We start from the raw sequence: 25,660 nt of genomic DNA on the forward strand, positions 1-25,660 counted from the left end.
GAGAAATCATAGCTCTGTCTACCTTTCTTTCCTTCAGTTAAGTGCCGAAGGAAATGCAGCGCTTGGCTCCAGCGTCTGCCTGTGTTGGGTTAGGGTTTGGGTGCTTTGTGGTATTCCTGCCCCCTTCCTTGGCAGGTCCGGATTTGAGCCCTCTCCTGGTCTACGGGCTTTGAAGATGGAAAGTTTTAAATGTTTTGACTCATATTCATCTCAAAGGAACAGGAAAGGCCATAACCTTTTCAGTTTCATTCCCACTAAATAGTTACTAACACCTTTTTAAAAAATGTTTAATTTTGAGAGGTATACGGAACACAAGTAGGGAAAGAACAGAGAGAGAGGGGGAGACACAGAATCTGAAGCAGCTCCAGGCTCTGAGCTGTCAGCACAGAGCCCGACGCGGGGCTCGAACCCACAAACCGTGAGATCGTGACCTGAGCCAAAGTCGGACGCTTAACCGACTGAGCCACCAGGCGCCCCTCTAACAAGTTAAGAATGGGGCGCTCCAGTTGTAAGGCCCTGCAAAAGGGACATCATCCAGAGCACTTGGTTCTTAAATGGGATTGGCTCTTCTGCCTTTCAGCCAGTAATTGGCTCTTCAGGTTCCAGTTTTGGATAAGATTCCTGCTGGTGCCAGCACGTAAACTCCTGGTAAGCTAGTTTGTAAACAGGGATGTTCAGGATGCCGATCTGTAGGCACCTAAGAGGCAGCATGCCCCCCAACCTGTCAGTCTTAGCTAGCTGCGTGTTCAGTCTATTGCTTTCTTCTAAATCCTTTTTTAAATTGCTCTAGTAACAGTAATATTTTCATCTTTTGAAAATAACCTGCCAAATACTATCTTGCTAAAGCCCTGTTTTCTCTGAGTCCTTCAGTTTTGCATTTGTTTCCATACTTAGATAATTTAATGTATATTTAATGATTTCTTTTTGCTATGTGGTATGAATTAAATTTGCTTAGCGTGGTTTTAAATTGCTTACAAATCATTCCAATACCATTTATTGAGTAATCTTACAATTTTTTTTTATTGATTTTTGGCTCCATGCAACTTAAAACTGTTACTTATTGAGCATTTACAATGTGTCAGGCACCAGTCTAAACCCTTTTTTACAGGTATTCTCATTTTACTTAGTATACCATTTGGTAGCTGCTGTAATTAGCCCTATTTTACAGATGAAGAAACTGAGACAGAGTAAGGGATTTGCCAGAAATCACATTTAACAAGTAGTGTAGCCTTAGTCTGACTCACTGCTTTCTTTTTTTAAAAAATTTTTTTAAAATGTTTAATTTATTTCTGAGAGAGAGAGAGAGAGAGACAGTGTGAGCAGGGGAGGGTCAGAGAGAGAGGGAGACACAGAATCCGAAATAGGTTCCAGGCTCCGAGCTGGTAGTCAGCACAGAGCCCGACACAGGGCTCGAACCCAGGAACCAGGAGATCATGACCTGAGCCCAAGTTGGACACTTAACCAGCTGAGCCACCCAAGTGCCCCTGACTCACTGCTTTCTTATGTTGAATGTATAGGAATAGCTTTCCAGGGAGAAGTATTTCTCTACTGTCCTGTGCTCCCCCCCCCCCCCCCCCCCCCGCTTTACTGTTTATAGCTTTGTATGTTTCAATACCTGGTAAGGCCAGTTCTGCTTTATTATCCCACCCCCCCAGCCCCCGCTCCCAAATAGTCTTTAATAATAGCCTTTCTGAGTTAGAGAAACATTTTGTCCCTCCTCTCCTTCCCTACTTGTTGTTGTTTATGAAATTGGAATCAAACATCTGATTGGGATGCATGGATGGCTCAGTTGTTTAAGCATCTGACTTCGCTTAGGTCATGATCTTGTGATTCATGGATTCAAGCCCCCATTGGGCTCTCTGCTGTCAGCACAGAGCCCACTTTGGGTAGTCTGTCCACCTCTCTCGCTGTGTCTCCCTGGCTCTAGCTCTCTCTTTCTCTCAAAAATAAATACTAAAAAAATAAATAAACATACTGATTGATTTGTGAAAAGTATTTACACCTTAATATTCTTACTGATAAGGAATAGGCTGTGTCACTTGGTTAATGGAAGTTATTTTTAACTTTCTACATATATGATGATTATTCCTTGATATTTTTTCCTTTGGCTTTTGTATGTCTAGCATGTTATATTTTCTAAAATACCCTGTTTACTTTTGTGGGAAAAAGATATTTGAATTTAAAAGGACTGTATGGAAAAGTGGAAATACTTTAGGAATAAGATTTTAGCCCACTTCTATACAAACAAGCTTTTGTCACCTGGGGCAAGTTATTTAACTTCTGACTGTTTCCTTATCTGTCAAATAAATTACCTCAAGTTCTGTTTCATTCTTCCGAATATGGGGCAGGTGTACTTAGCTTCGGTTCAGATTCACCATGATCTCCCCAACTCCCTGGGCCTCAGACACGGGGTGAGGCTGTTTTGTTCACAGCCTTCTTTGACTCCCTCCTTTATTCTAGGGGAGTTTATCTTTTGTAAATCCAGTATGCTGGGTTTGTTCATAGATGAATAAGAGAAAGGCTTTCAGCTAGCCACCTTTCCCTGAGGCACTTGTTTTAGGCTCCAGAAATGTTCTAGAGGAAAAAAGTTCTGGCAGTGGTGTGATTTGAGAAGTACAGTGAAGGTCATGAGCTTGAACTGTAAAGATCTTGTTTATTGTGACTTTAGTGTTAAAATATGTATTGCTAAACCTGAATTTATTGGAATATTGAAGATGACATATGTTCTTTAAACATTGTGCACACACAAATAACTTCATTTTTTTTTTTTAGTCAGTACTCTTATGTTCATTTTACTTAAACTGTGGAATTGCCAATTCTCAAGTTTTTGTGTGATTTAGATTCATCTGTTTCTTTCTAAGGGTGTTGTAATCCTGAATATTTAACAAATGCCATAATATACCTCAGCAGCCTAGAGCTAATTTTGCAAACCATTTCTACAGAATTTAAGAAGATTTTGTTCATGTGTATGGCATAGAAGATGAACTCTTCCTCCTCCACCATGAATGAAGAACCTGATGCTCTCTCGGTGGTTAACCAGCTACGCGATCTAGCAGCAGATCCATTAAATAGAAGAGCCATTGTTCAGGATCAGGGATGCCTGCCGGGCCTTATTTTATTTATGGACCATCCCAACCCCCCTGTCGTCCACTCGGCTTTGCTCGTAAGTTGCCTTTAGTAATTTCAGTCTCGGTGTTATGGTTTTGCATTTCGGGAGAATTTGAAAATGTTAGATGACCTGGTGAAAAATTAAAGTTGACTATAGAGCAAATAGCAGTGAGTCTGTATTTCTATATGTGCAAACACATACGTACCTTTGACACAAATGGTAGCATATTATATGCGTGGAATGTTCTGCAGCTTCCTTCTTTCACTTAACAAGAAATATTTAGGGTTATATTTGTATGGATAGACACATTAAAAAGAGATTTATTGTTTTGTTTTTATTTTGTAATACCTTCATTAAGGTCTGAATCACATGCCATACAAGTCACTTCTGTAGAGTGTACCGCTCATTGGTTGTTGGTGTACGCACAGCGTTGCACAGCCGTCACTACAGCCCCGCGTTGGAACATCTTCATCACCTCAGGAAGGAAGTCCCCTTCCTGTTGCCCCCCGGCCCCCCGGCCCCTTCCCTAAGTAGCCACTTTCTTTCTGTGTGTTTGCCTGTTTGGGGAAAAATGCCTATATATTTTTTACGTAAATAGAATCATAGAATATGTGGTTTTTGTGACTGGTTTCTTTGAGCATAATGTTTCCAGGGTTCATCTACTTTGTAGCATATATCAGTACTGTGTTCCTTTTTATGGCCAAGTAAGACTCCATTGTAGGGAAATGCCGCATTCTCCTCTGCTTTTCAGCAGATGGACATAGCACTTATTTTAGTGTAAGATGGGAGGGAAGGATAAGGAAAGGAGAAGAACGGAGAAAAACATACAGGATCATAGCTAATAGTGTAGAAGGAACTACCGTGTTATGAGAAATGCAGGAACTAGAGAAATATGAAAGAACACTGCAATCAGGCCAATCTAGAAAGTGATCATTTCTCGAGGACAGATAATCAGGTTGTGTGAACAGTAAATGGCAGTAAAAAGAAAGGCAGCTGGGTGGAAGAGAGGAATAGTAACTGTCAAAGATTAAAGGTGATTTAAGAGAGGCGCCTGGGTGACTTAGTCGGTTAAATGTCTGACTCTTGGTTTCGGCTCAGGTCATGATCTCACTGTTGGATAGAGCCCCCTTTAGGATCCTTTCTCTCCTCTCTGTCCCTCCCTCGCTCTCTGGCTTTCTCGCTTTAAATTAATTAATTAATTAATTAATACACATTTTTTAAGTGACTTAAGAGACATAGCAGCAGCCAAGGATATGTGGACCTGACTTTTGGATACTGATTTGAACAAATCAGCGATAAACATATGATGGCATGGAGCCTGCTTGGGATTCTGTCTCCCTCTGTCCCTCCCCTGCTTGCTCTCTTTCTTTCTCAAAATAAATTAAAATAAACTTAAAAATTTTTTTTAAATAAAATCATAATAAAAATGTTTAAAAAAATTATTTTAAAATAAATCTTAAACTCCTTGGCCTTTTTCTGTTTATTTATTTTTTGAGAGAGAGCAGGGGAGGGGCAGAGAGAGAGAGAGACAGAATCCCAAGTAGGCCCACATTGTCAGTGCAGAGCTGGACATGGGGCTCAAACTCACGAACTGTGAGATCATGACCTGAGCCGAAACCAAGAGTCATACGCTTAACCAATTGAGCCACCCAGGTGCCCCACAAACTCCTTGCCCTTTACCTAGAGACTCATGAAGAATCCCCATTTGGTATAATTTTACAAGTTTGTACAGAGCAATAATAAATGCATTTTCCCTTTCAAAAATCAAACTTCATAATACAGATTTTCTATTTTACCTTCATAGAGTGAAGTTTAACAGAGACAAGTGAATAGAACAAACGGGAAACTTTCCATGGCCCCTGGTTTGGTTTTCTTTCGGTGTGAATCACAGTGAGGATAAGAGAGAGAGAGTTGGTCTCATAGGTATTGGGGTAGAAGGAAGAAGGTGTGGGGTTTGTTTTGTTTTGTTTTTTGGTGGACTGGACTTGGCCCTATTTAAATTCAGAAGGCTAGGGGCTGCCAGAGTGGAGGCAGTTTGAAGAGGAGGCGCTTACAATTGCTACGGAAAATGGGACAGGTTGCGAACTGAAGAGAGAAAGGGGAGATTGTTCAGCAGGTTTGAGGGCCTGACTAGCTGGGTAACACTGGATTCACAGGGTGCCTACAGCTCACAAAACCCTTTTTTCACCTCCTTCAGGCCGCTGTAGGCCCTGGGAGGCAGATAGTTGGATTTGTTCAGGATGGATCCTTGGCCAGGTAAGTTACACAGAAGGCTAGGAAGGGGCATTTAGGATTTTGGTAAGAGAGTGGTGAAAATGACAGACTGTAGATGCCAGGCTGACCAGGAAGGGAAGTCAAGTCATGGAGGGACAGCGAGAGACAAAGTGGGGGGTGCGCAGGTGCAGGTTCCCACTGGGGTGGAAGAGCAGCAGGGCTGTTTTTAAAGTTTGTCTTCACGATTGGCTTATTAGCTATACTCTTTCTTTTTTCTTTTTTTTTTTTTTTTAATTTCTGAGAGAAAGAGTGTGTGCAGGGAGGGGCAGAGAGAGAGGGAGACACAGAATCTGAAGCAGCTCCAGCCTCTGAGCTGTCAGCACAGAGCCCGACGTGGGGCTCGAACCCACAGACCGAACTGTGAGACCATGACCTGAGCCAAAGTCGGACGCTTAACCGACGGAGTCACCCAGGCGCCCCCCAATACTCTTATGTTTCGTATGATTTCTAATAAGACTGCTGTGCTTCTTTGTTCCTCTCTACATAATTCCTTTTTCTGACTGCTTTTGTGACTTTATCACAGCTTTTCAGCAAATTATCATCATGTGCTTGGTATGGATGGTTTCCTTTGTGCGTTGGTTTTGTTCTCAGTCTGGGATATGTTGAGTTGCTTGGTTGGGTCTGTGGTTTTATAGTTTTTATTAATTTGGGGAGACTGTCATCCGTTATCATTTCAGGTTCTTTTTAATGCCTCCTCACTCCCCTCCTGGGACTCCAACTACATGCATGCTAGGCATTTCATGTCGTCCGAAGGGACATTGTTGTGCTGCTTTTTTTGTTTTTTCCTTTTAAGTCTTTTCCCTCTCTGTGCTTCATTTTGGATGGTTTCTATTGCTACATTGTATTTATTTTATTTAAAAATATTTTTTATATAGGAGCAGGGCATTTTTTTTAATGTTCGGTTTTTGAGAGAGAGAGACAGACAGAATGTGAGCGGGGGAGGGTCAGAGAGAGAGGGAGACACAGAATCTGAAGCAGCTCCAGGCTCTGAGCTGTCGGCACAGAGCCCCACACGGGGCTTGAACTCACGAACCACGAGATCATGACTTGACCAAAGTCAGATGCTTAACCAAAGTCAGACACTTAACCAACTGAGCCATGCGTGTGCCTCTCTATTGATACGCTTTAAGTTCACTGATCTTATTTTCTTTAGTGTCTAATCTCTTAACCCATTAAAGGTTGTTTTCATTTCAGGTATTATGTTTTCATCCTCTAGAAGTTACATTTGGGGATTTTTAACATCTTCCATTTCTTTCCTCACCATGCTCATGTTTTCCTACTCATCCTTGAGCATATGGAGCATATTTCTAATAGCTGTTTTAATGCCCTTATTTTCTAATTTTATCTCTGTCACATCTTGGTCTGTTTCTACTGCTTTTTCTTCCCTCCTGGTCAGGTCCTTCCTCTCCCCTACTCTGTTCTGCACATTCTAGCCGCCGGGGGTATGTCCTTACACCAGCCAGTTCTCACTTTCTGTGTGGACACCAGCTCGGTGTCCAGCAATTCAATTCGATTCTGAAACTACCCAGCTGGAGTTAAGTGTCAGACTCCCCCAATTTAAGGCTCATTCCCATGGGAGTGTTCACTTCAAAGGCCAGTCGCCGGTATCAGGTCCCCTGTATTTCTGACTGAGCAGCTATAAATTGGGTGTTCCAGGCTCTACCTCCTCAAGTTTGATAATTTATAGAATGTCTCCAGAGCTCAGGAAGCCACTTGACTTAACATTTACCAGTTATTGTAAAGAGCACAAATGAGTAGGTACACAGGGCAGGTCTGGAAGTGCCCTGAGGACAGTAGTGCTTGTCCCTGTGGGGTTGGGGTGTGCCTGGCGGGTGGATGTCGTCGCCGGTTCAGAAACTCTGGACCTCCTTGGTCAAGAGTTAACAAAAAAAATTTTTTTAAAGTTTACTTACTTATTTTGAGAGAGAGAGTATGTGAGCAGGGGGAGGTGGAGAAGGGGAGAATCTCACGCAGGCACTGTGCAGTCCGCACAGACCTTGTGCAGGGCTGGAACTCCCGGAACTGAGATCCTGACCTGAGCAGAAAAACCAAGAGTCAAACCGATGGAGCCAGGTGCCCCTGTTCAAGAGTTTTTAAAGAGCTTAATCTTCAGCACCTCCCTACCCCAGTCAGTGGGTGGGGTTGAAAGTTCCCACCCTCTAATCTCTTGGTCTTACTAGTGACCAGCCCTATTCTGAGGCTATCTTGGAGCCTCAGCCTACCTCAGTTCTTTTACATAAACCCAGGTGTCATCAAAAGGGCTGCCTTACGAATAACAAAAGAAACTGCTGTCACTCAGAAAATTCCAGGGGTTTTAGCTGCTTTGCACCAGGGACTGGAGAAAGACCAAATATTGGTTTTTATTTCTACTGCACCACCCTAACCTCCCACCTCTGATCTCTGCATCCTTAACTCAGCAAGACCACTGGGCTCCATTTGGGTTCCCCCTCCCTGTGCTAGTCTGAAAACCGCCTCCAGAGCAGTAAGATGGGGCACTTATAAGGCCCCCTCATATTTCTCTTCTCTCAGAAATTACAGTCCTTTGCTGCCTCTTCTTAAGTGTGTTTAACAGATGTTGACCTGTTGGCTTTTTGTGGGTGGAGTGCGGTTCCCCATGGCAGTTAATCTTTTATGGACTGAAGTGAATGAACGTCAAGGTTGGGAGGAGATGCAGAAAGGATAGATTTCATAGATGGTACCATTTTCAGTAATTACCAGGCACTTGGGAAAGGTAGTCCAGACGACCAGTAGAAAATGTGAAGGTCAGCAGGCTGAAATGGCAGAGTTGTGGGTGTATTCCTGAGAATCTGGTACCAAAGTATTTGGTAAATGATTGAGATTAGGAGATCTGTAGAACAGCTAAATGAAATCCTTAGAGAATCAGCACGTGAGGAAATACTTGCAAAAATATACTTTGTTTTAAGAGAAAAGCATCCTAGAAAAGTTAAACTCACAAAGTAGAAATTTGTGTGAGTTCATCTTTTGTTTTTCAATAAAAAAGGACATTAAAATTTTTATGTTTTATTTATTGCTGGGAGAGAGAGAGAGCATGAACAGGGGAGGGTCAGAGAGAGAAGGAGATACAGAATCCGAAACAGGCTCCAGGCTCTGAGCTGTCAGCACAGAGCCCGATGCGGGGCTCGAACCCATGAACTGTGAGATCATGACCTGAGCCGAAGTCAGACGCTTAACCTACTGAGCTACCCAGGCTCAGTTTTAATATGTCCAAAAAAGGATATGTTAAAGGTGAATTATAAAACTAGAGACAGTTTATTCTGTAAAGGTGTTTGTATGTTTTGTCTCACTCAGCAGTTTAGTTAATATGTAAAAAGCATCTAGGAGGAAATGGTGGCTATTGAGACTACTCCCTAAAAATATTAAATGGAATGTGGTTCCTTCTCTCTCTGTCGAGATGAAGTGGTGAAAATAAAGGCGGAGCAACCCAGTTTTGACCTTGCAGGTAAGTTAGGGACCATTATTTCAAAGAGCAGATTCAGATACTTTAGCTTGAAGGATCATTTCTTCCCTAGGGGACTGCTGGGATTATTGCGTTTAAAGAAGAGTTTCTAAATACTTCAAAACCATTGATTCTAAAAACAAAAACCTATTTTTCATCTTCTTTCCTCTTGTGGTAAGTTAGTAATGACTTTAGTTTTGAACAGTCCGGAGTTGTAAATTAACCTGCCACTGCTTTCGCGCAGGCGCTTCGGTACTTGGCAGAATGCCGAGCCAACAGAGAGAAGATGAAGGGGGAGCTGGGGATGATGTTAAGCTTGCAGAGCGTCGTGCAGAAGTAAGTACGGTGGGCGGCATCTTCCTGTTCCCCGAGTGCTGGCTGTTAGTTACCACTTCGCTGAAGTTTTCATTCTAATATGAAGGCACATTTTGTGGGTTATATGTCCAGAAATGTTCAGATCGTCAGTGTCTGATTCTTTTTTTTTTTTAATTTTTAATGTTTTATTTATTTCTGAGAGAGAGACAGTGTGAGCAGGGGAGGGTCAGAGAGAGGGGAAGACACAGAATCTGAAGCAGCTCCAGGCTCTGAGCTGTCAGCACAGAGCCCGACATGGGGCTCGAACCCACGAACCGTGGGGTCATGACCTGAGCTTAACCGACTGAGCCACCCAGGTGCCCTGTGTGTTCTGATTATTCTTAAACATTGATATTAATAGTATTTATCAAAATGTTCAAATTTTTATTTAAAATGTTGATAAACATGGTTCTTATGAATCATATTTTTATAAAGAGAAAATTTTACCTTGAAGTTTTGTGAGACATACATAAACAGAGCAACGCAGGTTACTAATCACATTTGAAAGTAAGCAGTTACCACAGTACCTTACGAAGTTCTTTTGCTACTTCATCCCTGTCTTACTCAAAAGGACCGTCAGGAATGGATAATGAAGATGTGGTGTACACACACACACACACACACACACACACACACTGGAATATCACTCAGCCATCAGAAAGAATGAAATCTTGCCATTTTGCAACAGTATGGATGGAGCTAAACTATATTATGCTAAGTGAAGTAAGTCCATCAGAAAGACAAAAACCATATGATTTCACTCGTGGGAAGGTGGGGAAAAGAGGGGAGGGCAGCAAACCGTAAGAGACTTAACTGTGGAGAGCAAGCAGGGGTGATGGGGGTGGTGGGGGGGCTGGAAGGGGACAGGTATTAGGGGGAACTGCTGAGGAGCACTGGCTGTCGCATGTGAGTGATGAATCACTGAATCCTACTCCTGAAAACAATATCGCACTGTATGTAAGCTCAAATTTAAATTAAAAAAAAAAAGCTTCATCAGTATCATGGCAAAAAAGTGCTTTTTATAAGATTTTCCGGAGCATTATTAAGACATTTCTTAGAGACTTGGAGCTATTTAATTTGAATATTAGCAGGTGGGTGGTTTTTAAGTGTACCTTTCAGCTTACTAAGCTTTTCGCATTCATTGTCTTGTTTTGTTACAACTGCTGAGGTGGCTTGGCAGATAACAGTGTTATGGGGGAGGAAGACACAGGGCGTCCCGTGACTCGTCTGCAGGCCGTCGGGGGCGCCCGGTTTTGTTCCTCTTAGTCCTGGCTCCACCCACCGGCCCAGCTGGGTCTTCTGTTTTTCATACTGCTGCTTAAAAAATTTCTGTTTATTTTAAAAGGTTCTTGGGTGGCATTTCAGAGTCTCTATTCCCCTTCAGTGTCTTGCAAGTGTGATGCAGCTCCCACGTCACCGTCCGTCACAGCTAGTGTCTGAGCTACGGCAGTGGGACGCCCAGTCCATTCACGACCCCACCTCGCCTTGGAGGGTTCAGCTTGTCAGCTGCTCGCCTCGCTCCAGGCCACACCTAATCTCACCTCAGTCTCTGACGCGCGGGTGCTGCCGCTTCCGCACAGATTCCGCATGGGAACCTCACAGCACGCGAGGGCATAAAAGGGTCACGAATAATAAATACCCACGTAGTGGCCACTTTGCAGTTTCTTTGATTTGAGTGCTCACAGAAGTTCTTCTGTACTTCTGCTAAACGGTAAAAGTGTATCAGTGAAGAATCATGTAAACAGATTTCCAGGGCAGTGTGCTTTTTTTCTTGGTGTTCTTGGCTTCTGGACACATTTTGTTTTATTAATCTTATTTTTCACAAATCTCTAAAATCTTTGTTCTTATGGGGTCAGCTGCCTGATAGGATAGTGCTGGGGTACCTTGATCTTTGATAATGACCAGATAAAGACTGAAGGTTTTTTTCTTGTTTTTATTCAAGTGATCAGTTAGGAATAACAGAAAATATTAACTGCCATCAGTTCTGTTAATTACTCCCTGTGGTTTGAGGTCAGTTCCACCAGTAAAAATCTGGATTCTAGTTCTTTTTTTTTTTTTAATGTTTTATTTATTTCTAGGAGAGAGAGACAGCGTGAGCAGGGGAGGGTCAGAGAGAGAGGGAGTCACAGACTGAAACAGGCCCCAGGCTCCGAGCTGACAGTCAGCACAGAGCCCGACGCGGGGCTCGAACCCACGAACCGCGAGATCATGACCTAAGCGAAAGTCGGAAAGTTGGACGCTTAACCGACTAAGCCACCCAGGCGCCCCTGGATTCTAGTTCTTACTTGAGACAAAGAATCTCTTTGACCCTAAGTTTCCTTATCTAAAGCCTATGGTAACACCTGCAGAGTGATCGAAGATCCCGTGGGATAATATCTGTAGAAACGTTTTGTATATTCTAAAATGTTGCATAAAATAAAAAGGTTTCATGATTCTTGTTTCTAGTATGCTTTAATGCCATGTAGTTAACTATTTTTTTCAATGTATATTTTTGAGAGAGAGAGAGCGTGCACACAAGCAAGCGCACAAATGGGGAAGGGGCAGAGAGGATGGGGAGCAGGGAGCCCGAAGCGACTCTGAGCTGTCAGCACAGAGCCCCGTGCACGGCTTGAGCTCTCGAACCACAAGATCATGACCTGAGCCAAAGTTGGACACTCAGCCAACGGAGTCACCCAGGCGCCCCCGTACAAATTAACTATTTTTAGCTGGCATATTAGCTCTTTTGGAAACAGTAAAAGATTTAAGCATAATATGGATGCTTCTGTAGTGCAGTTTTATTCAATGACGAATTTAAGATTGTGTATTCCTTTAACAGGAATCGTTATTGAAGTTGAAAATATGTGGTAAAAATTATTTAAGTGTAAGGTATTAGATAAAAAATTAATGTTAATATGTTAAAGTGTACATTAAATTCAAACTTTAAAGATTTAGAGCAAGTTTTAGAGGTTCCGTAGATTAAACCTGTAAAATAATTGTTTTGATTGGCTAAAGTTCGTGTGTGTGTGTGTGTGTGTGTGTGTGAGAAACGTTTATAAATAGACTAAATATTTTTGTAAGAGAAGTGGTATGTCAATTCAGGTCTTGATCTTGGCATATCATCTGGAAAAGATCAGTTCAGGTCATTATCTTGGCATAGCATCTGGTAAAGAGGTCTTGAAATGGAGTAGAAATGGAAGAGGTTTGCTGTGGGGTAAGGCCTGTAAAGCTGTAGGAGGACGAAGCAGCATTAGGTGACGGGCTTTAGACTTGGATGCAGATCTGTCGTCTGTAAAAGGATAGTGGACAGGAGACTGAGGGAGGCGAGGAGTCCCAGGCTGCCGTGCAGATCTGAGATCAGCTCAGTGGGGAGCTCCAGAGCAAGGGTTCCCCTGCGAATGAGTCTAGGACGGGGCAGAAGTGGCCAGGCCCGGGTGTCCCCACTGCTCAGTCCTTGGCTGGGGGCTGCCTGGGAAGAGCCAGGCCTTGATATAAAGGCTTGGATGATGTGATGGATCTCAAAGCAGCAGCTGGTGGCTCTGCTACTCCACTCTCTGCAGCCAAAGGGCAAGCTTCTTTCTTAAACGGTGATCCATGCAGTGTATCTCCTTGGCTGCAACAAGTGACTCTGCTTTTTAGTTCAAAGTATAGTTTTTAGGACAGTGTGGTGATCATCTTAGAAATTTGTTGCTATATTTAAATGTTTTTAGAAGGTTAATAAAACTATATTTTGACTTGAAACATTAATACTATGAAGTATTAGAGAAGTATTAGATCAGATTTCGGTTCAGCATGTTTAACTTTGTGTTGTGAACTGTCACATGGCTTGGACTTGATTTTCTTTTAAGAAATTAGGTTGCGCTGGCATTTTTCTTATCTTTTCATCTACTTGGTTCTTTTGGGTACCTTTATTAAAATCAGAACATGGGGCACCTGGGTGACTTAGGTAGTTAAACATCTGACTTTGGCTCAGGTCATGATTTGGTGGCCTGTGGGTTTGAGGCCCGTGTCAGGCTCTTTGCTGACAGCTCAGAGCCTGGAGCCTGCTCTGGATTTTGTGTCTCCCTCTCTCTCTGCCCCTCCACAGCTCATACTCTGTCTCTCTCTTTCTTTCTCAAAAATAAATAAACATTGAAAATAATTTTTTTAATCAGAATGAAAAATTCTCATATAGGGCAGGATGAGTTTCATATATGCATAACTGATTTGGTAAATATGTGTTCTTTAGACATTATTTTGCATTGTGTCTTCTGTATTACTAAATACAGATTACTGATTTATTGATGTCCTAACCTAACTAGTTTGTGAATGACTGGCACCCCTTTATTATCTAGACCCCTTGGTTAGCCAGAGCACAGGAGATCTGTATTATACACCCTAGTTGCTTCCTTTGACGTGTTTATGACAGCCAGCCAGTCAGGATGGAATTCCAATCAGTATTTCCGTTTCGGAGTACTGAGCTGAGGAGAGTGTTAGCTCTGATTCCATGGAACTAACTCTGCAACTAAGGAAGCATAAAAATCTCCCCATACTCCAGAAGGACCCACGGAACATGATACTATGTTGTGGAGGGATGCTGCTCTCTCGACTGAAGGGAAACCTTCCATTTGGCAGTGATTGAAGGGGAAGCCAAAGAGCAGAAATAGGTATGGAAAGCAGACTTTGGTCTTCACATGGGAAGCCAAGAAAAATAGTTTATAAACCAGGAGAAATTCTGCATACTACAATTTTCACCCTTAATCACTATCTTATGTTTTGTTACAGAATTTTGCTGAGATTTTAACATTTATTCAACAGCAGGTTTTACTTGTATTGAGGTCAAATTGATGCTTATGGATTGATAGTTGAATTGACTTCAAAGTCACTATTACTTTCAGTTCTCTGTCATTGAGAATAAATCTGGCATTATGTTCTAATTTTTAAATTTTTTTTAATGTTTTTATTTATTTCTAGGAGAGAGAGAGAGAGAGTGAGCAGGGGAGGGTCAGAGAGAGAGGGAATCACAGACTCTGAAACAGGCTCCAGGCTCTGAGCTTGCAGTCAGCACAGAGCCCGACGCAGGGCTCGAACCCATGAACCGCGAGATCATGACCCAAGCAAAAGTCGGACGCTTAACCGACTAAGCCACCCAGGCGCCCCTAATTTTTTAATTTTTTAAAAATGTTTTTTTAAAATTTATTTCTGAGAGAGCATGAGCAGGGGAGGGTCAGAAAGAGAGGGAGACACAGAATCCGAAGCAGCCTCCAGGCTCTGAGCTAGCTGTCAGCACAGCCTGATGCGGGGCTCGAACCCATGAACCGTGAGATCATGACCTGAGCCGAAGTCAGACACTTAACCGACTGAGCCACCCAAGCACCCCCATTATGTTATAATTTTTTTTTTAAATTTTTTAAAATTTATTTCTGAGAGAGAGAGACAGCGTGAGCAGGGGAGGGTCAGAGAAAGAGGGAGACACAGAATCTGAAACAGGCTCCAGGCTCCGAGCTAGCTGTCAACACAGAGCCCGACGCGGGGCTGAAACCCACGAACCGCGAGATCATGACCTGAGCTGAAGTCGGACGCTCAACCGACTGAGCCACACAGGCGCCCCTGTTCTAACTTTAATTTCTTTCATAAATAACAATTCATTAGATGTTAGAACCTTTTTACATTTTATTTTTTAGTTTTGGATTCCTTTTTGGAGGTAATTTGTAAAATGTCAACTTAGGGGAACATCTAAATCTGGTTTCGACAACTTGTATTGGTATTTATAAGACATTGTAATTTATATTTTAGGAATAATAGTTCTGGTATAAGATGCATTTTAGAAAAGTATTTGTGAATATCTAGTATGAAATATAAGTAAAAGCTACTTCAATAAGATGTCGCATCTCAACTTTATCTCATTTCACCTGGAGAACTCAGAATCCTAGATTTTGAAACAGTGCCATAGTAAACAGTAGTATTCTTGATAAAATCTTGGATGAAAAGTTTGTGCTTTATTTCTTTGTGTCCTTAATTTCCTTACATGTTTTTTATTTCTTGTTTGTTCTTTTTTAAAAGTAATTAAAATTTCTTTGAATCCACTTATTATTTATTTAATGTACATTTTATTTTACAGAGAGAGTGCAAGTGGGGGAGAGAGAGAAAAGGAGAGAGAATGAATCTTAAGCAGGCTCCATGCTCAGTCCGGAGCCCAATACAGGGCTTGATCGCATGACCTGAGCTGAAATTAAGAGTCAGACACTCAACCAGCTGAACCACCTCTGCGCCCCCTAACTTTGGTCAGCACACAAGCCGTGTTCTCATTGTTTCTATTTGCCTGGTCAGCGTTTGCCCATTCCTTTATATCTGAGTCACTTTGTTTTAGTTGTGTCTTGTTTTGTGAGCCAGATGGAAGATCTTTTTATTTTACTTGGTGGCCAAGTCCATTTATATTTTTTAGCGACTGATATGTTTAATCTTAATTCATTTTTGTTATAGTTACCATGCATGCTGTGTTGTAGTAGTTGCATTTCTTTCTCTGCATGTGGTTTTCTTCTTTTACTTTGAAATTTTCTTTTCTTTTTTTAAAGTTTATTTTGAGAGAGAGCACACAAGCAGGGAAAGGGTGGGGGTGGGGGGGGCGAGAGAGCCCCAAGCAGGCTCCACATTCAGCGTGTAGCGCAACGCAGGGCTTGATCCCACGCACCATGAGATCATGACCGGAGCCGAAATCAAGAGTTGGATGCTTACGGTGTCCCTTACTTTGAAATTTTCTTCTGATACTTAAAAAGGTTTCTCTTATTGTTGCTTTTGTACTTACACTTTCAAAAAATATTCTGAGTTATTTTTCTTATTTAAACTTCCACTCTCTTGATTGTTCGTTTTAATGGTAATCTTTTGATTCCCACCTGTTACGTGTTCCATAGTCACTGAGCTTTTTCTACTTTAGTCTTTTCCCTTGTCCTTTTTCTTAAAATTGTTTGAGTGTAGTTAACACACAATGTTACATTAGTTTCCGGTGACTTCTTTTTGTTAAGTTCGGTTATCTCTGCTTTATCAGACACTTGATAGGTTCTTTCGTTCTCTTGTACTTTTGTTTTAAACTGATATCCACATTAAATACAGAAAATTGTCCTTTTGCAAAAGTTTTTCTGGTTATTTCTTGGTTGGTTGAAACTCATTGTCTTTGTGTTTGCTCAAGTAGGGCTCAAACACTCCTTGACTTTCATGTTTAAAACTCTTTTTCTATAACCTTAATACTTGAAGGACAGCTGGACTAGATCCATGGCTTCCCTTTTGTTTTCTTGAGGTTCTTGAAAATGTTGCTCTGTTTTGCCTTGATTTTTATTTTGCTTTTGAGAAATCTGATGCCAGTATATTTTATAAAAAGTAAGGACAGTAGTAGTGGTTACTATATCAGGAGCATTCTTCCATATAACCATTTTCCTGCAACAGCATTCTTTTTTTTTTTTAATGTTTATTTTTGAGATGGGGGAGAGGGAGGGGGAGAGAGAGAGGGAGGGAGAGACATAGTACACGCGGGGGCGGGGTAGAGAGAGGGGGAGACACAGAATCTGAAGAGGGCTCCAGGCTCTGAACTGTCAGCACCGATACCTACGGGGCTCGAAGTCACAAATCGTGAGATTATGACCTGAGCCGAAGTCGGACACTTAACTTACTGAGCCACCCTGACGCCCTTTGCAACATTTGTGATACATAATAAAGATCAAGGTTCTTTTAGTTGTGTTTTATGAATAATATGAACGATTTCAGTATAGATGACTAATTAGAAAATGTGGTGAGGACTCAATATACTTCATTATGGGAGAGTAAATTACTGAGAACAAAATTCCAGTTACTTAGATGAAAGAACTTTTCAAGACGGTCTTTTTTTCTGATGTCTGATTTTAAAGACTGAACTAAATCCAGGGCATTAATCAGCTCTTCAATTTGTACTTGCCTAAGAAGATTAGGGCAATTTGTACCTGTTTAATTATACAGTCTTTCTTACATTTATGGCCAAATACATCATAAAACTCTAGACTTTTCTTTTTGAATGTTTTGAATGGTAGTATTTGAAGAGTATTTTTTTTTTTTTTAAAGACTAGCTTCCAAATCTGTAGATGGCTCTTGGATTTTTCTTTTTGATTTAAAAGCATTTTTTAAAAGTAAGGGAATAATTATTTATAATTGATTTGTTGAATGAGTACTTCATAGTGCCCTGATCACGAAGTAAGTGTAATTTAATTTGCTTATATGCTTTTGTAAATTTAATTTTGTCTAAGACAAAATGTTACTTAGTTTTGAGAGGGATCTGGGTCTGAAAATAGATCCCTTAACTATAGGGAGGGTAGCAGTAAAATTAGCCCTATGAAGTACACCTGAAGACCATACTTAACAGTGAGAACATCATGGTGATTTGATAATGTTATTCTTTTAAAATCTTTCGGTTTTAAGTAGGCAGAAGTTAAAACTCTTCCAAAAGGGAATTTATTACTGTGTAAAAATGATGAGAGTTTGGAATTATGAAACAAGTTAAAAATGGTGGTCATAGGAGTATTTATTAGCTAAAACCATTTTTGTAATTTTTAAAAAAAATTTTTAAGTGTTTTTTATTTATTTCTGAGAGACAGACAGCGTGAGCAGGGGAGGATCAGAGAGAGAGGGAGACACAGAATCCGAAACAGGCTCCAGACGCGGGACTTGAAGCCATGAACCGCAAGATCATGACCTGACCTGAAGTGGGACGGACGTTTAACTGACTGAGCCACCCAGGCGCTCCCCATTTTTCTAATTATCTGTAATTGTTTTGTTTAGGCTGTGTGACTCAATAGGTATAGTTTTGTTGTAAATCCTTAGTTTTCTTTTTGTGTTGTTTTTTGTAAATCCTTAATTTTTTTTAAGATTTTATTTTTAAGCAATCTTAGCACCCAATCTGGGTGTCAAACTCAAACCTAAGATCAAGACTTGTGTGCTCTACCGCCTGAGCCAGCCAGGTGCCCCAAACCCTTAATTTTCTAGTTTTTTTTTTTTTTTTTTTAATTTAGTGTCTTTATTTTATTTAGAGAGAGAGAGGGGCACCTAAGTGGCTCAGTCGGTTAAGTGTCCAGCTTCGGCTCAGGTCATGATCTCACGGTTCATGGGTCTGAGCCCTGCATCAGCCTCTGCGCTGGCAGCTCAGAGCCTGGAGCTGCTTCAGGTTCTGTGTCTCCCTCCCTCTCTGCTCCTCTCCTACTCGCTCTCTGTCTCTGTCTCTCTTTCAAAAAAAATTTTTTTTAATGTTTTCTTTATTTTTGAGAGAGCGAGACAGAGACAGCGTGAGCAGGGGAAGATCAGAGGGAGAGGGAGATACAGAACCTGAAACAGGCTCCAGGCTCTGAGCTGTCAGCACAGAGCCCGATGCGGGGCTCGAACCCACGAACCGTAAGATCATGATCTGAGCCACCCAGACGCCCCCAAATCCTTAATTTTCTTAAATGAAAGTTAGTGTGAGTAATCTCTGTAGTCACATAGGCAATTGTAAATGCACACGTTATCACCTTTACAAATTGTTCTTATGAATGAATGGAATTTTCTTTCCTCACTCTGTTGCTAATGTGGAAACCGGTAATACAGGTTTATGAGAGAATTAAGCTGCAAAGCCCTAAGGAATCCAGTAGATATACAGATCATCTTCTTCCCTGTGAATTTAGAACGGTTCTGGCTCTATGCCATCCTTTGGAGAATTTAGAAAATCGTCACTTATAGTTTTTGTAGAGATAATTTCTTTAACAGGACCTCAATCAAAAAAGGTGTTAGAGAAATGGTTTGTCAGACTTACGGGAGGAATAATCAGGAAAAGGAGTTAGCTTAAAGAAGTTGGCAGCAGAGGTAATCTTCCCTTTATTTGTAAAACTTCTGTCTAGCATAGTAGGCATTAGCCACAGGTGGCAATTTAAATTAAAATTAAATTTAAAAACCATTTTCTTACTTGCATCAGCCATATTCCAAGTATTTAACAGCCATTTGACTAGTTTACTACATTTCCATCATCTCAGAGAGTTAATGCTGTTCAGCACTGTTCTAAAGCTTGTTTGTTTCAGAGAGCACAAGTAAGCGAGGGCAGGGAGAGAGAGAAGGGGCCTCCCCTAGTGCGGGGCTTGTGTTCACCCGGAGTGGGGCTCGAGCTCATAAACTGTGAGATCATGACCTGAACCAAAGTCAGATGCTTCACTAACTAAGCTACCTAGACGTCGTAAAACTTCTGTTTTAAATTTTGATTTAGGGGTGTCTGGGTGACTCAGTTGGTTAGACATCTGACTCTTGATTTTGGCTTAGGTCATGATCTTCTAGTTTGTCAGTTCAAGCCCTGCATTGGGCTCTGTGCTTATAGCAGGGCGCCTGCCTGGGATTCTCTCTCTGCCCCTCCCTAATGCTCTCTTTCTCAAAATAAATATTATTTTAAAAATTCATTTTTTTATTTTAGAGAGAGCAAGTGAGAATGAGGCAGGGAGATGGGGAGAGGGTGAGAGAGAGAATCCCAAGCAGGCTCCATGCTTAGTATGGAGGCCCCATCCCATGACCCTAGGATTATGACCGGATCCAGCATCAAGAGTCAGAGGCTCAACCAACTGAGCCACCCAGGCGCCCCTAACACTTCTTTGCCTAACTATATAAAAGGCTTTTTTTGTGTTTTGCATTACTTTTATTTACAAGTAACAAGTTCCAATAGAATTTACAGAGTCAAAGAATATAGATATTTTTGTGTCTTTTTATTTCTTCCAAATATTACCAGTTGTATTCTCACCAGTAATTTCCATTTTATTGAAATTTTTCAAACATTGGATGGATCATTACATTGCTGTTCTCCTATTCTACCCTCTCCAATTTCAGATCATTTTTCAAAATATATATATTTTTATTTATTTCTGAGAGAGAGAGGCAGCGTTAGCAGGGGAGAGTCAGAGAGAGAGGGAGACACAGAATTCAAAACAGGCTCTAGGCTCTGAGCTGTCAGCACAGAGCCCAATGCGGGGCTTGAACCCACAAATCATGAGATCATGACCTGAGCTGAAGTCAGACGCTTAACTGACTGAGCCACCCAGGCGCCCCTAGATCAGCTTTAAAAGAAAATGTTAAGCCATCTCTGTTCTTGATGTAAGATGGGTATCTTGGGTGGGTATATAAACTCACTGAAATTGATGTAGAAAATGTTTATATTTGCATTTTTTGTGAAACGTTCTCTAATTTTACACCAGATTGTCAAAGGGGTGAGTAACCCCATGTGGTTTAGAACTATTTTTACAGTTGTTATTCTGTAAAACAGGAAGATAATAATTTGATGTTATTGTGTTTTAATATTTTATGTCACTGTTGGTTCATCTGGAAACAAAGTTTTTGAGATAATGTTTACGTGTTGCAAAATTTTTATAGTAAGATCATTAGCTGAATCTTCTGTTTGATGATTCTTTTTTTATTTGATGCAAACATTTAAAAACAATATTGGTGGTGGAAAGGGGTAGCAAAAACATTGTTGTTGTTTTTTTCCTCTTATATTCATGAGTATCTAACCACTGTCCTCATATTCTACAACTTTTGGTTGGCTAGTATTTTAAATATCTCAGAACTGTAGTGACCTTTTCAGGACTCTGAAACAGTTATCAGAAAAGTGCTGAGGCATTTCCCCCCTTCAAAATAGTCTTTTTGATGGCTTCTTGCAATACACACCCAAAATCATTCAAAGTAATTGATCTCTGTGGTCAACGGTAGCCCAGAAAAGCACCTGGTATAGTAAATTGAGTGCCTGGAAAATTGCCAGATTAGTACCCCTGGAATTGAAGCTCTGTATAGCTAGATGGTTTATAGTCTGAATTTTGGAAATTGAAGTGATCTTGCTCATTGAGTAAACAGATGGCAAAAAGTTTTGTGAGGCTCTGTGGAAGGTACAGAAAGAATAATACATCCGTATTCTTGAAGAGAAAAAATCAGAAAATTGAAATCAATAGTATAAGTATAATCAAAGTACTTTAAATATAGGAGGAGGAATGGATTGTTGGGGTGAGGAAGCTTCACAGAGAAGATGGTGGTTGAGGTTGAGCCTTCAAGGAAGGAAGAAGAATTAAAAAGCTTACGATCTAGGGAAACATCTGTTGGTTGAGGAAAAGGCATCTATAAAAGGTATTCATAAAAAGACAAAATGAGCTGATATTGGCAGAACTAAATGGGGACAGATTTAAAGGCCTTGAGTGTATGTTATAAGGTTTGGACTTAATTGAGCTTATCTATAAGTGAAATGAGGGTCATTTCTTACAGTTCTGTGTACGGACTGTTTATTCAGCTAATTAATAAGTGTTAGATCTGAGCTGTCCTGTATGGTACTCACTTGCCACACATGGAGATTTCAATTTGATTCAAAGTAAATAATCATTTTTTAAATTTTGGTTGGTCAGTAGCCACATGTGGTGAGTGGACAGTGTTCTTTCAGTGCAGCAGGTGTTTTGGACAGCATGGCACAGGATGTTTACTTGAGGACCTATAGTAGGATTTGAAAGTGTATGAATGGAGGGGCACCTGGGTGGCTCGGTCAGTTAGCATCGACTTTGGCTCAGGTCGTGATCTCACGATTCGGGAGTTCGAGCCCCCCATCTTCGAGTTCTTTGCATTCTCTCTCCCCTCCTCCCCTGACTCCTCCCCTGTGTGCCTGCATTTTCTCTCTTTCAAAAAGAAACGTTAAAAATAAATAAAAGTTAGCTTCTGCACAGCCAAGGAAACCACCCAGAAAATTAATAGGCAACCAACGGAATGGGAAAAGATAGTTGCAAATGACATATCAGATAAAGGGTTAATATCCAGAATCTATAGGGAACTCACCAAACTACACGCCCGAAAAAACAAACAACCCAGTGAAGAAATGGGCAGAAGACATGAACAGACACTTCTCCAAAGAGGACATCCAGATGGCCAACAGACACATGAAACGATGCTCAGCATCCCTCCTCATCAGGGAAATACAAATCAAAACCACACTGAGATACCACCTCACGCCAGTCAGAGTGGCTAAAATGAGCAAATCAGAGAACTCTAGATGCTGGCGAGGATGTGGAGAAACGGGCACCCTCCTACACTGTTGGTGGGAATGTAAACTGGTACAGCCCCTCTGGAAAACAGTGTGGAGGTTCCTCAGGAAACTAACAATAGAACTCCCCTATGACCCAGCAATAGCACTGCTAGGAATTTACCCAAGGGATACAGAAATGCTGAGGCATAGGAGCACATGTACCCCAATGTTCATAGCAGCACTCTCCACAATAGCTAAAACATGGAAAGAGCCTAAGTGTCCATCAACAGATGAATGGATCAAGAAGATGTGGTTTATCTATACCATGGAATACTACATGGCAATGAGAAACAATGAAATCTGGCCATGTGTAGCAACATGGATGGACCTTGAGGGTGTTATGCTGAGCGAAATAAGTCAGGCAGAGAAGGACAAATATCATATGTTTGCACGTATAGGAGGATTAGGAGGAACTTGACGGAGGAACAAGGGGGAGAATAAGGGCGGAAATGGTGGGGGAAAGGGAGAGAGGCAAACCATGAGAGACTCTTGAATGCTGACAAAAACTGAGGACTGATGGATGTGGGGGGGAGGTGGGGATGGGCATGGAGGAGGGCACTTTGGGGATGAGCACTGAGTGTTATGTAGAAACTAATTTGACAATAAACTATTTGTAAAAAAAAAAAAAAAAAAAACATTAAAAAAAAATAAAAATAAATAAAAGTTTAAGAATAAAAACTTTTGTTTTTACTTGTGGTCTTATATTCATGTTTTGTAAAAGATATGTAGAAAATGTAAATTAAGAAGCAGTTTGAATTTCTTAAATCTCTTTTTTGTAATAACTCATATGAATGATCGTTTCCTAATTTGTTTGCTCTTTTTGTTTGTTTATGTGTTTTACTTTCTTGAAGGTCAGAGGACCTTCAGATTATATTAGTATTAATCCAGGGACAGGTTCTATCCTAGTCTTTTTAGTTGATTTCCTGCTTAATGATTTTGATTAAATGTGCTTTTAGTTTTTTATTTGAAAAATTTTTATTTATTATTTTAACTTTTTTTATTAAAATGTTTAATGTTTTATTTACTTCTGAGCGAGAAAGAGAGAGAGAGAGAGTGTGAGCAGGGGAGGGTGAGAGAGAGGGAGACACAGAATCTGAAGCAGGCTCCAGGCTCTGAGCTGTCAGCAGAGAGCCCGACGTGGGGCTCGAACTCACAAACTGTGAGATCATGACCTGAGCTGAAGTTGGACGCTCAACAAACTGAACCACCCAGGTGCCCCTGAATGTGCTTTTTATACTATTATAGTGATGAGTTTTGAATCTCAGTAAACCATGGATTTAAAACAAAATTAAAAGGTCTTATTATCAACTAAATGCTTTTTCAATGTTGTTGATTATTCTAGGATTCACAGATATTTCCTTTACATTGAATGAAACGTCAGAATGAAGAAAACAGGCCTCTGCAACGTTGAATAAAGTTACAGAATCGATAGAAGTGATGGAACTGGTTTATTAATTTACATGCGTTTCTTTTCAAGGACCACAACTCCGGGAGAGACAAAACTGCTGGCTTCTGAAATCTATGACCTTCTCCAGTCTTCCAGTGTGGCAGGTGGCGATAGCTGCAGCGACATGAATTCACGTAGAAGGAAAGCGCAGTTTTTTCTGGGAACTACAAACAAACGTGCCAAAACAGTGGTTTTGCACATAGATGGTCTTGATGATACGGTAAGACTTTTATAAACACACGGTTCATAAGATGATCCTCCTCCTGCCATATCATGAGGTCGGCAGTGGCCTGAGGCCGTGTCACAGTCCCGATGTCATTAACTTCCCTCCATCTCATCCCGTGGGCATTTTATTACCTCTCATCGTTACAAGATGAGGGTGAGTGTAATGACACCAGATGTTTAGAGAGAGATCACATTCAGATACCTTTTATTATATTGTGTTGTTATAGTTGTTCTGTTATTGTTAATCTCTTACTGTGCCTGATTTATTTCTTTTTTAAATGTTTATTTTTGAGAGAGAGCGAGCGAGCAAGTGAGCATGAGTAGGGGAGGGGCAGAGATAGAAGGGACAGAGGATCTGAAGTGGTCTCTGCACTGACAGCAGAGTCCAGTGTGGGACCCAACTCAGGAACTGCAAGATCATGACTTGAGCCAGTTAGACACTCAACTGACTGAGCTGCCCAGCGCCCCATGTCTAATTTATAAGTAAACTTACCGTATGAATAAACAGGAGAAAAACGCAGTATATATATAGGCTTTGGTTTTTTCTGCGGTTTCAGTATCCCCTGAGGGTCTTGGAACAGATCTCCTGAGGATAAGGTGGGGGAACTACTGTAAATAGTTTCTTCACTGACACCTGCCAGCGATCTTTTTATCATTTATTTATTTATTTACTTCCTTATTTTTTCAGCCATCTTGAAGAATAAGTTCTAGAGGGCCATTGTGTTCTAAAGGAGTCAGTTAATCAGAGGAAGTAACAAGAAGAAATAGATACATCCACAAGATGGTATCCATACTATCCACAAGATAATATCTATATTCTTTTCACATACACATGGAACATTTACCGAGGTAGACCTTATTGTGGGCCATAAAACAAGTATTAATAAATTTAAAAGAACTATGCAAAGTATGTTTTCTGAACACAATGAAAAGCAAATTAGAAATTAGTAAGAGAAAGGTATTTGGGAAATCCCCGAAATATTTTGGAAACTAAATAATTTCTTTTTTTTTTTTAAATAAGTTTTTTAATGTTTTATTTATTTTTGAGAGAGAGAAAGACAGCATGAGCAGGGAGGGTCAGAGAGAAAGGGAGTCACAGAATCCAAAGACAGGCTCCAGGCTCTGATCCACCTGTCAGCACAGAGCCTGACACGGGGCTCGAACCCACAAACTGTGAGATCATGACCTGAGCCAAAGTCAGAGGCTTAACCAACTGAGCCACTCAGGCGCCCCTAAATAATTTATTTCTAAAGTAATCCATGAGTCAATGAGGAAATCAAAAGAGAAATTACAAAACATTTTGAACTGAATAAAAAAGGAAAATGTAATACCAAAATTTGTGGGAAGCCACCAAAGCATTGTTTAGAGTGTAATTCATTAGCACCAAATGTCTAATTATTTATATATAAGAGAGAAAAGGTCCCAGTGACTTAAGTTTCTACCTTAAGAATCTAGAAAAAAAGAAAAAGCAAATTAAATCTGAATTAAGCAGAAGAGAAGAAACAAATCAGTGAAATGAAAAATAGAGAAAAACTAATGAAATCTAAAGTTGATTCTTTGACATGATCAGTAAACTTTGATAAAATGTAGCCAAACTGATCAGGAATAAAAGAAGTCACAAATCATTGATACCAGAAATAAGAGAGAGAAAACATCAATACAGATCCTGTAGACATTAAAAAGAAAATAAATGGAGCACCTGGGTAGCTCAGGCAGTTAAACATTTCACTTTTTTTTTTTTTTTTTTAACATTTTATT

At 40.7% G+C, this 25,660-nt stretch overlaps 1 protein-coding gene across 1 annotated transcript in view; it reads left to right on the forward strand.

Annotated features, from left to right (window-relative positions):
• ARMC1 (armadillo repeat containing 1) overlaps nucleotides 1–25,660 on the forward strand; it is a 39,193-nt gene that overhangs the window by 2,639 nt on the left and 10,894 nt on the right. Inside the window, exons 2-4 of the mRNA XM_039246996.1 lie at nucleotides 2,943–3,163; nucleotides 9,085–9,176; nucleotides 23,708–23,897. Coding sequence (XP_039102927.1) covers nucleotides 2,981–3,163; nucleotides 9,085–9,176; nucleotides 23,708–23,897 — 465 coding nt within the window. The 5' untranslated portion in view covers nucleotides 2,943–2,980. The remainder of the gene's footprint in view (nucleotides 1–2,942; nucleotides 3,164–9,084; nucleotides 9,177–23,707; nucleotides 23,898–25,660) is intronic.

Source organism: Hyaena hyaena, unplaced genomic scaffold (assembly GCF_003009895.1).
Source record: "Hyaena hyaena isolate Hyena2069 unplaced genomic scaffold, ASM300989v1 scaffold_287, whole genome shotgun sequence".
In the NCBI taxonomy this organism is placed as follows: Eukaryota; Metazoa; Chordata; class Mammalia; order Carnivora; family Hyaenidae; genus Hyaena; species Hyaena hyaena.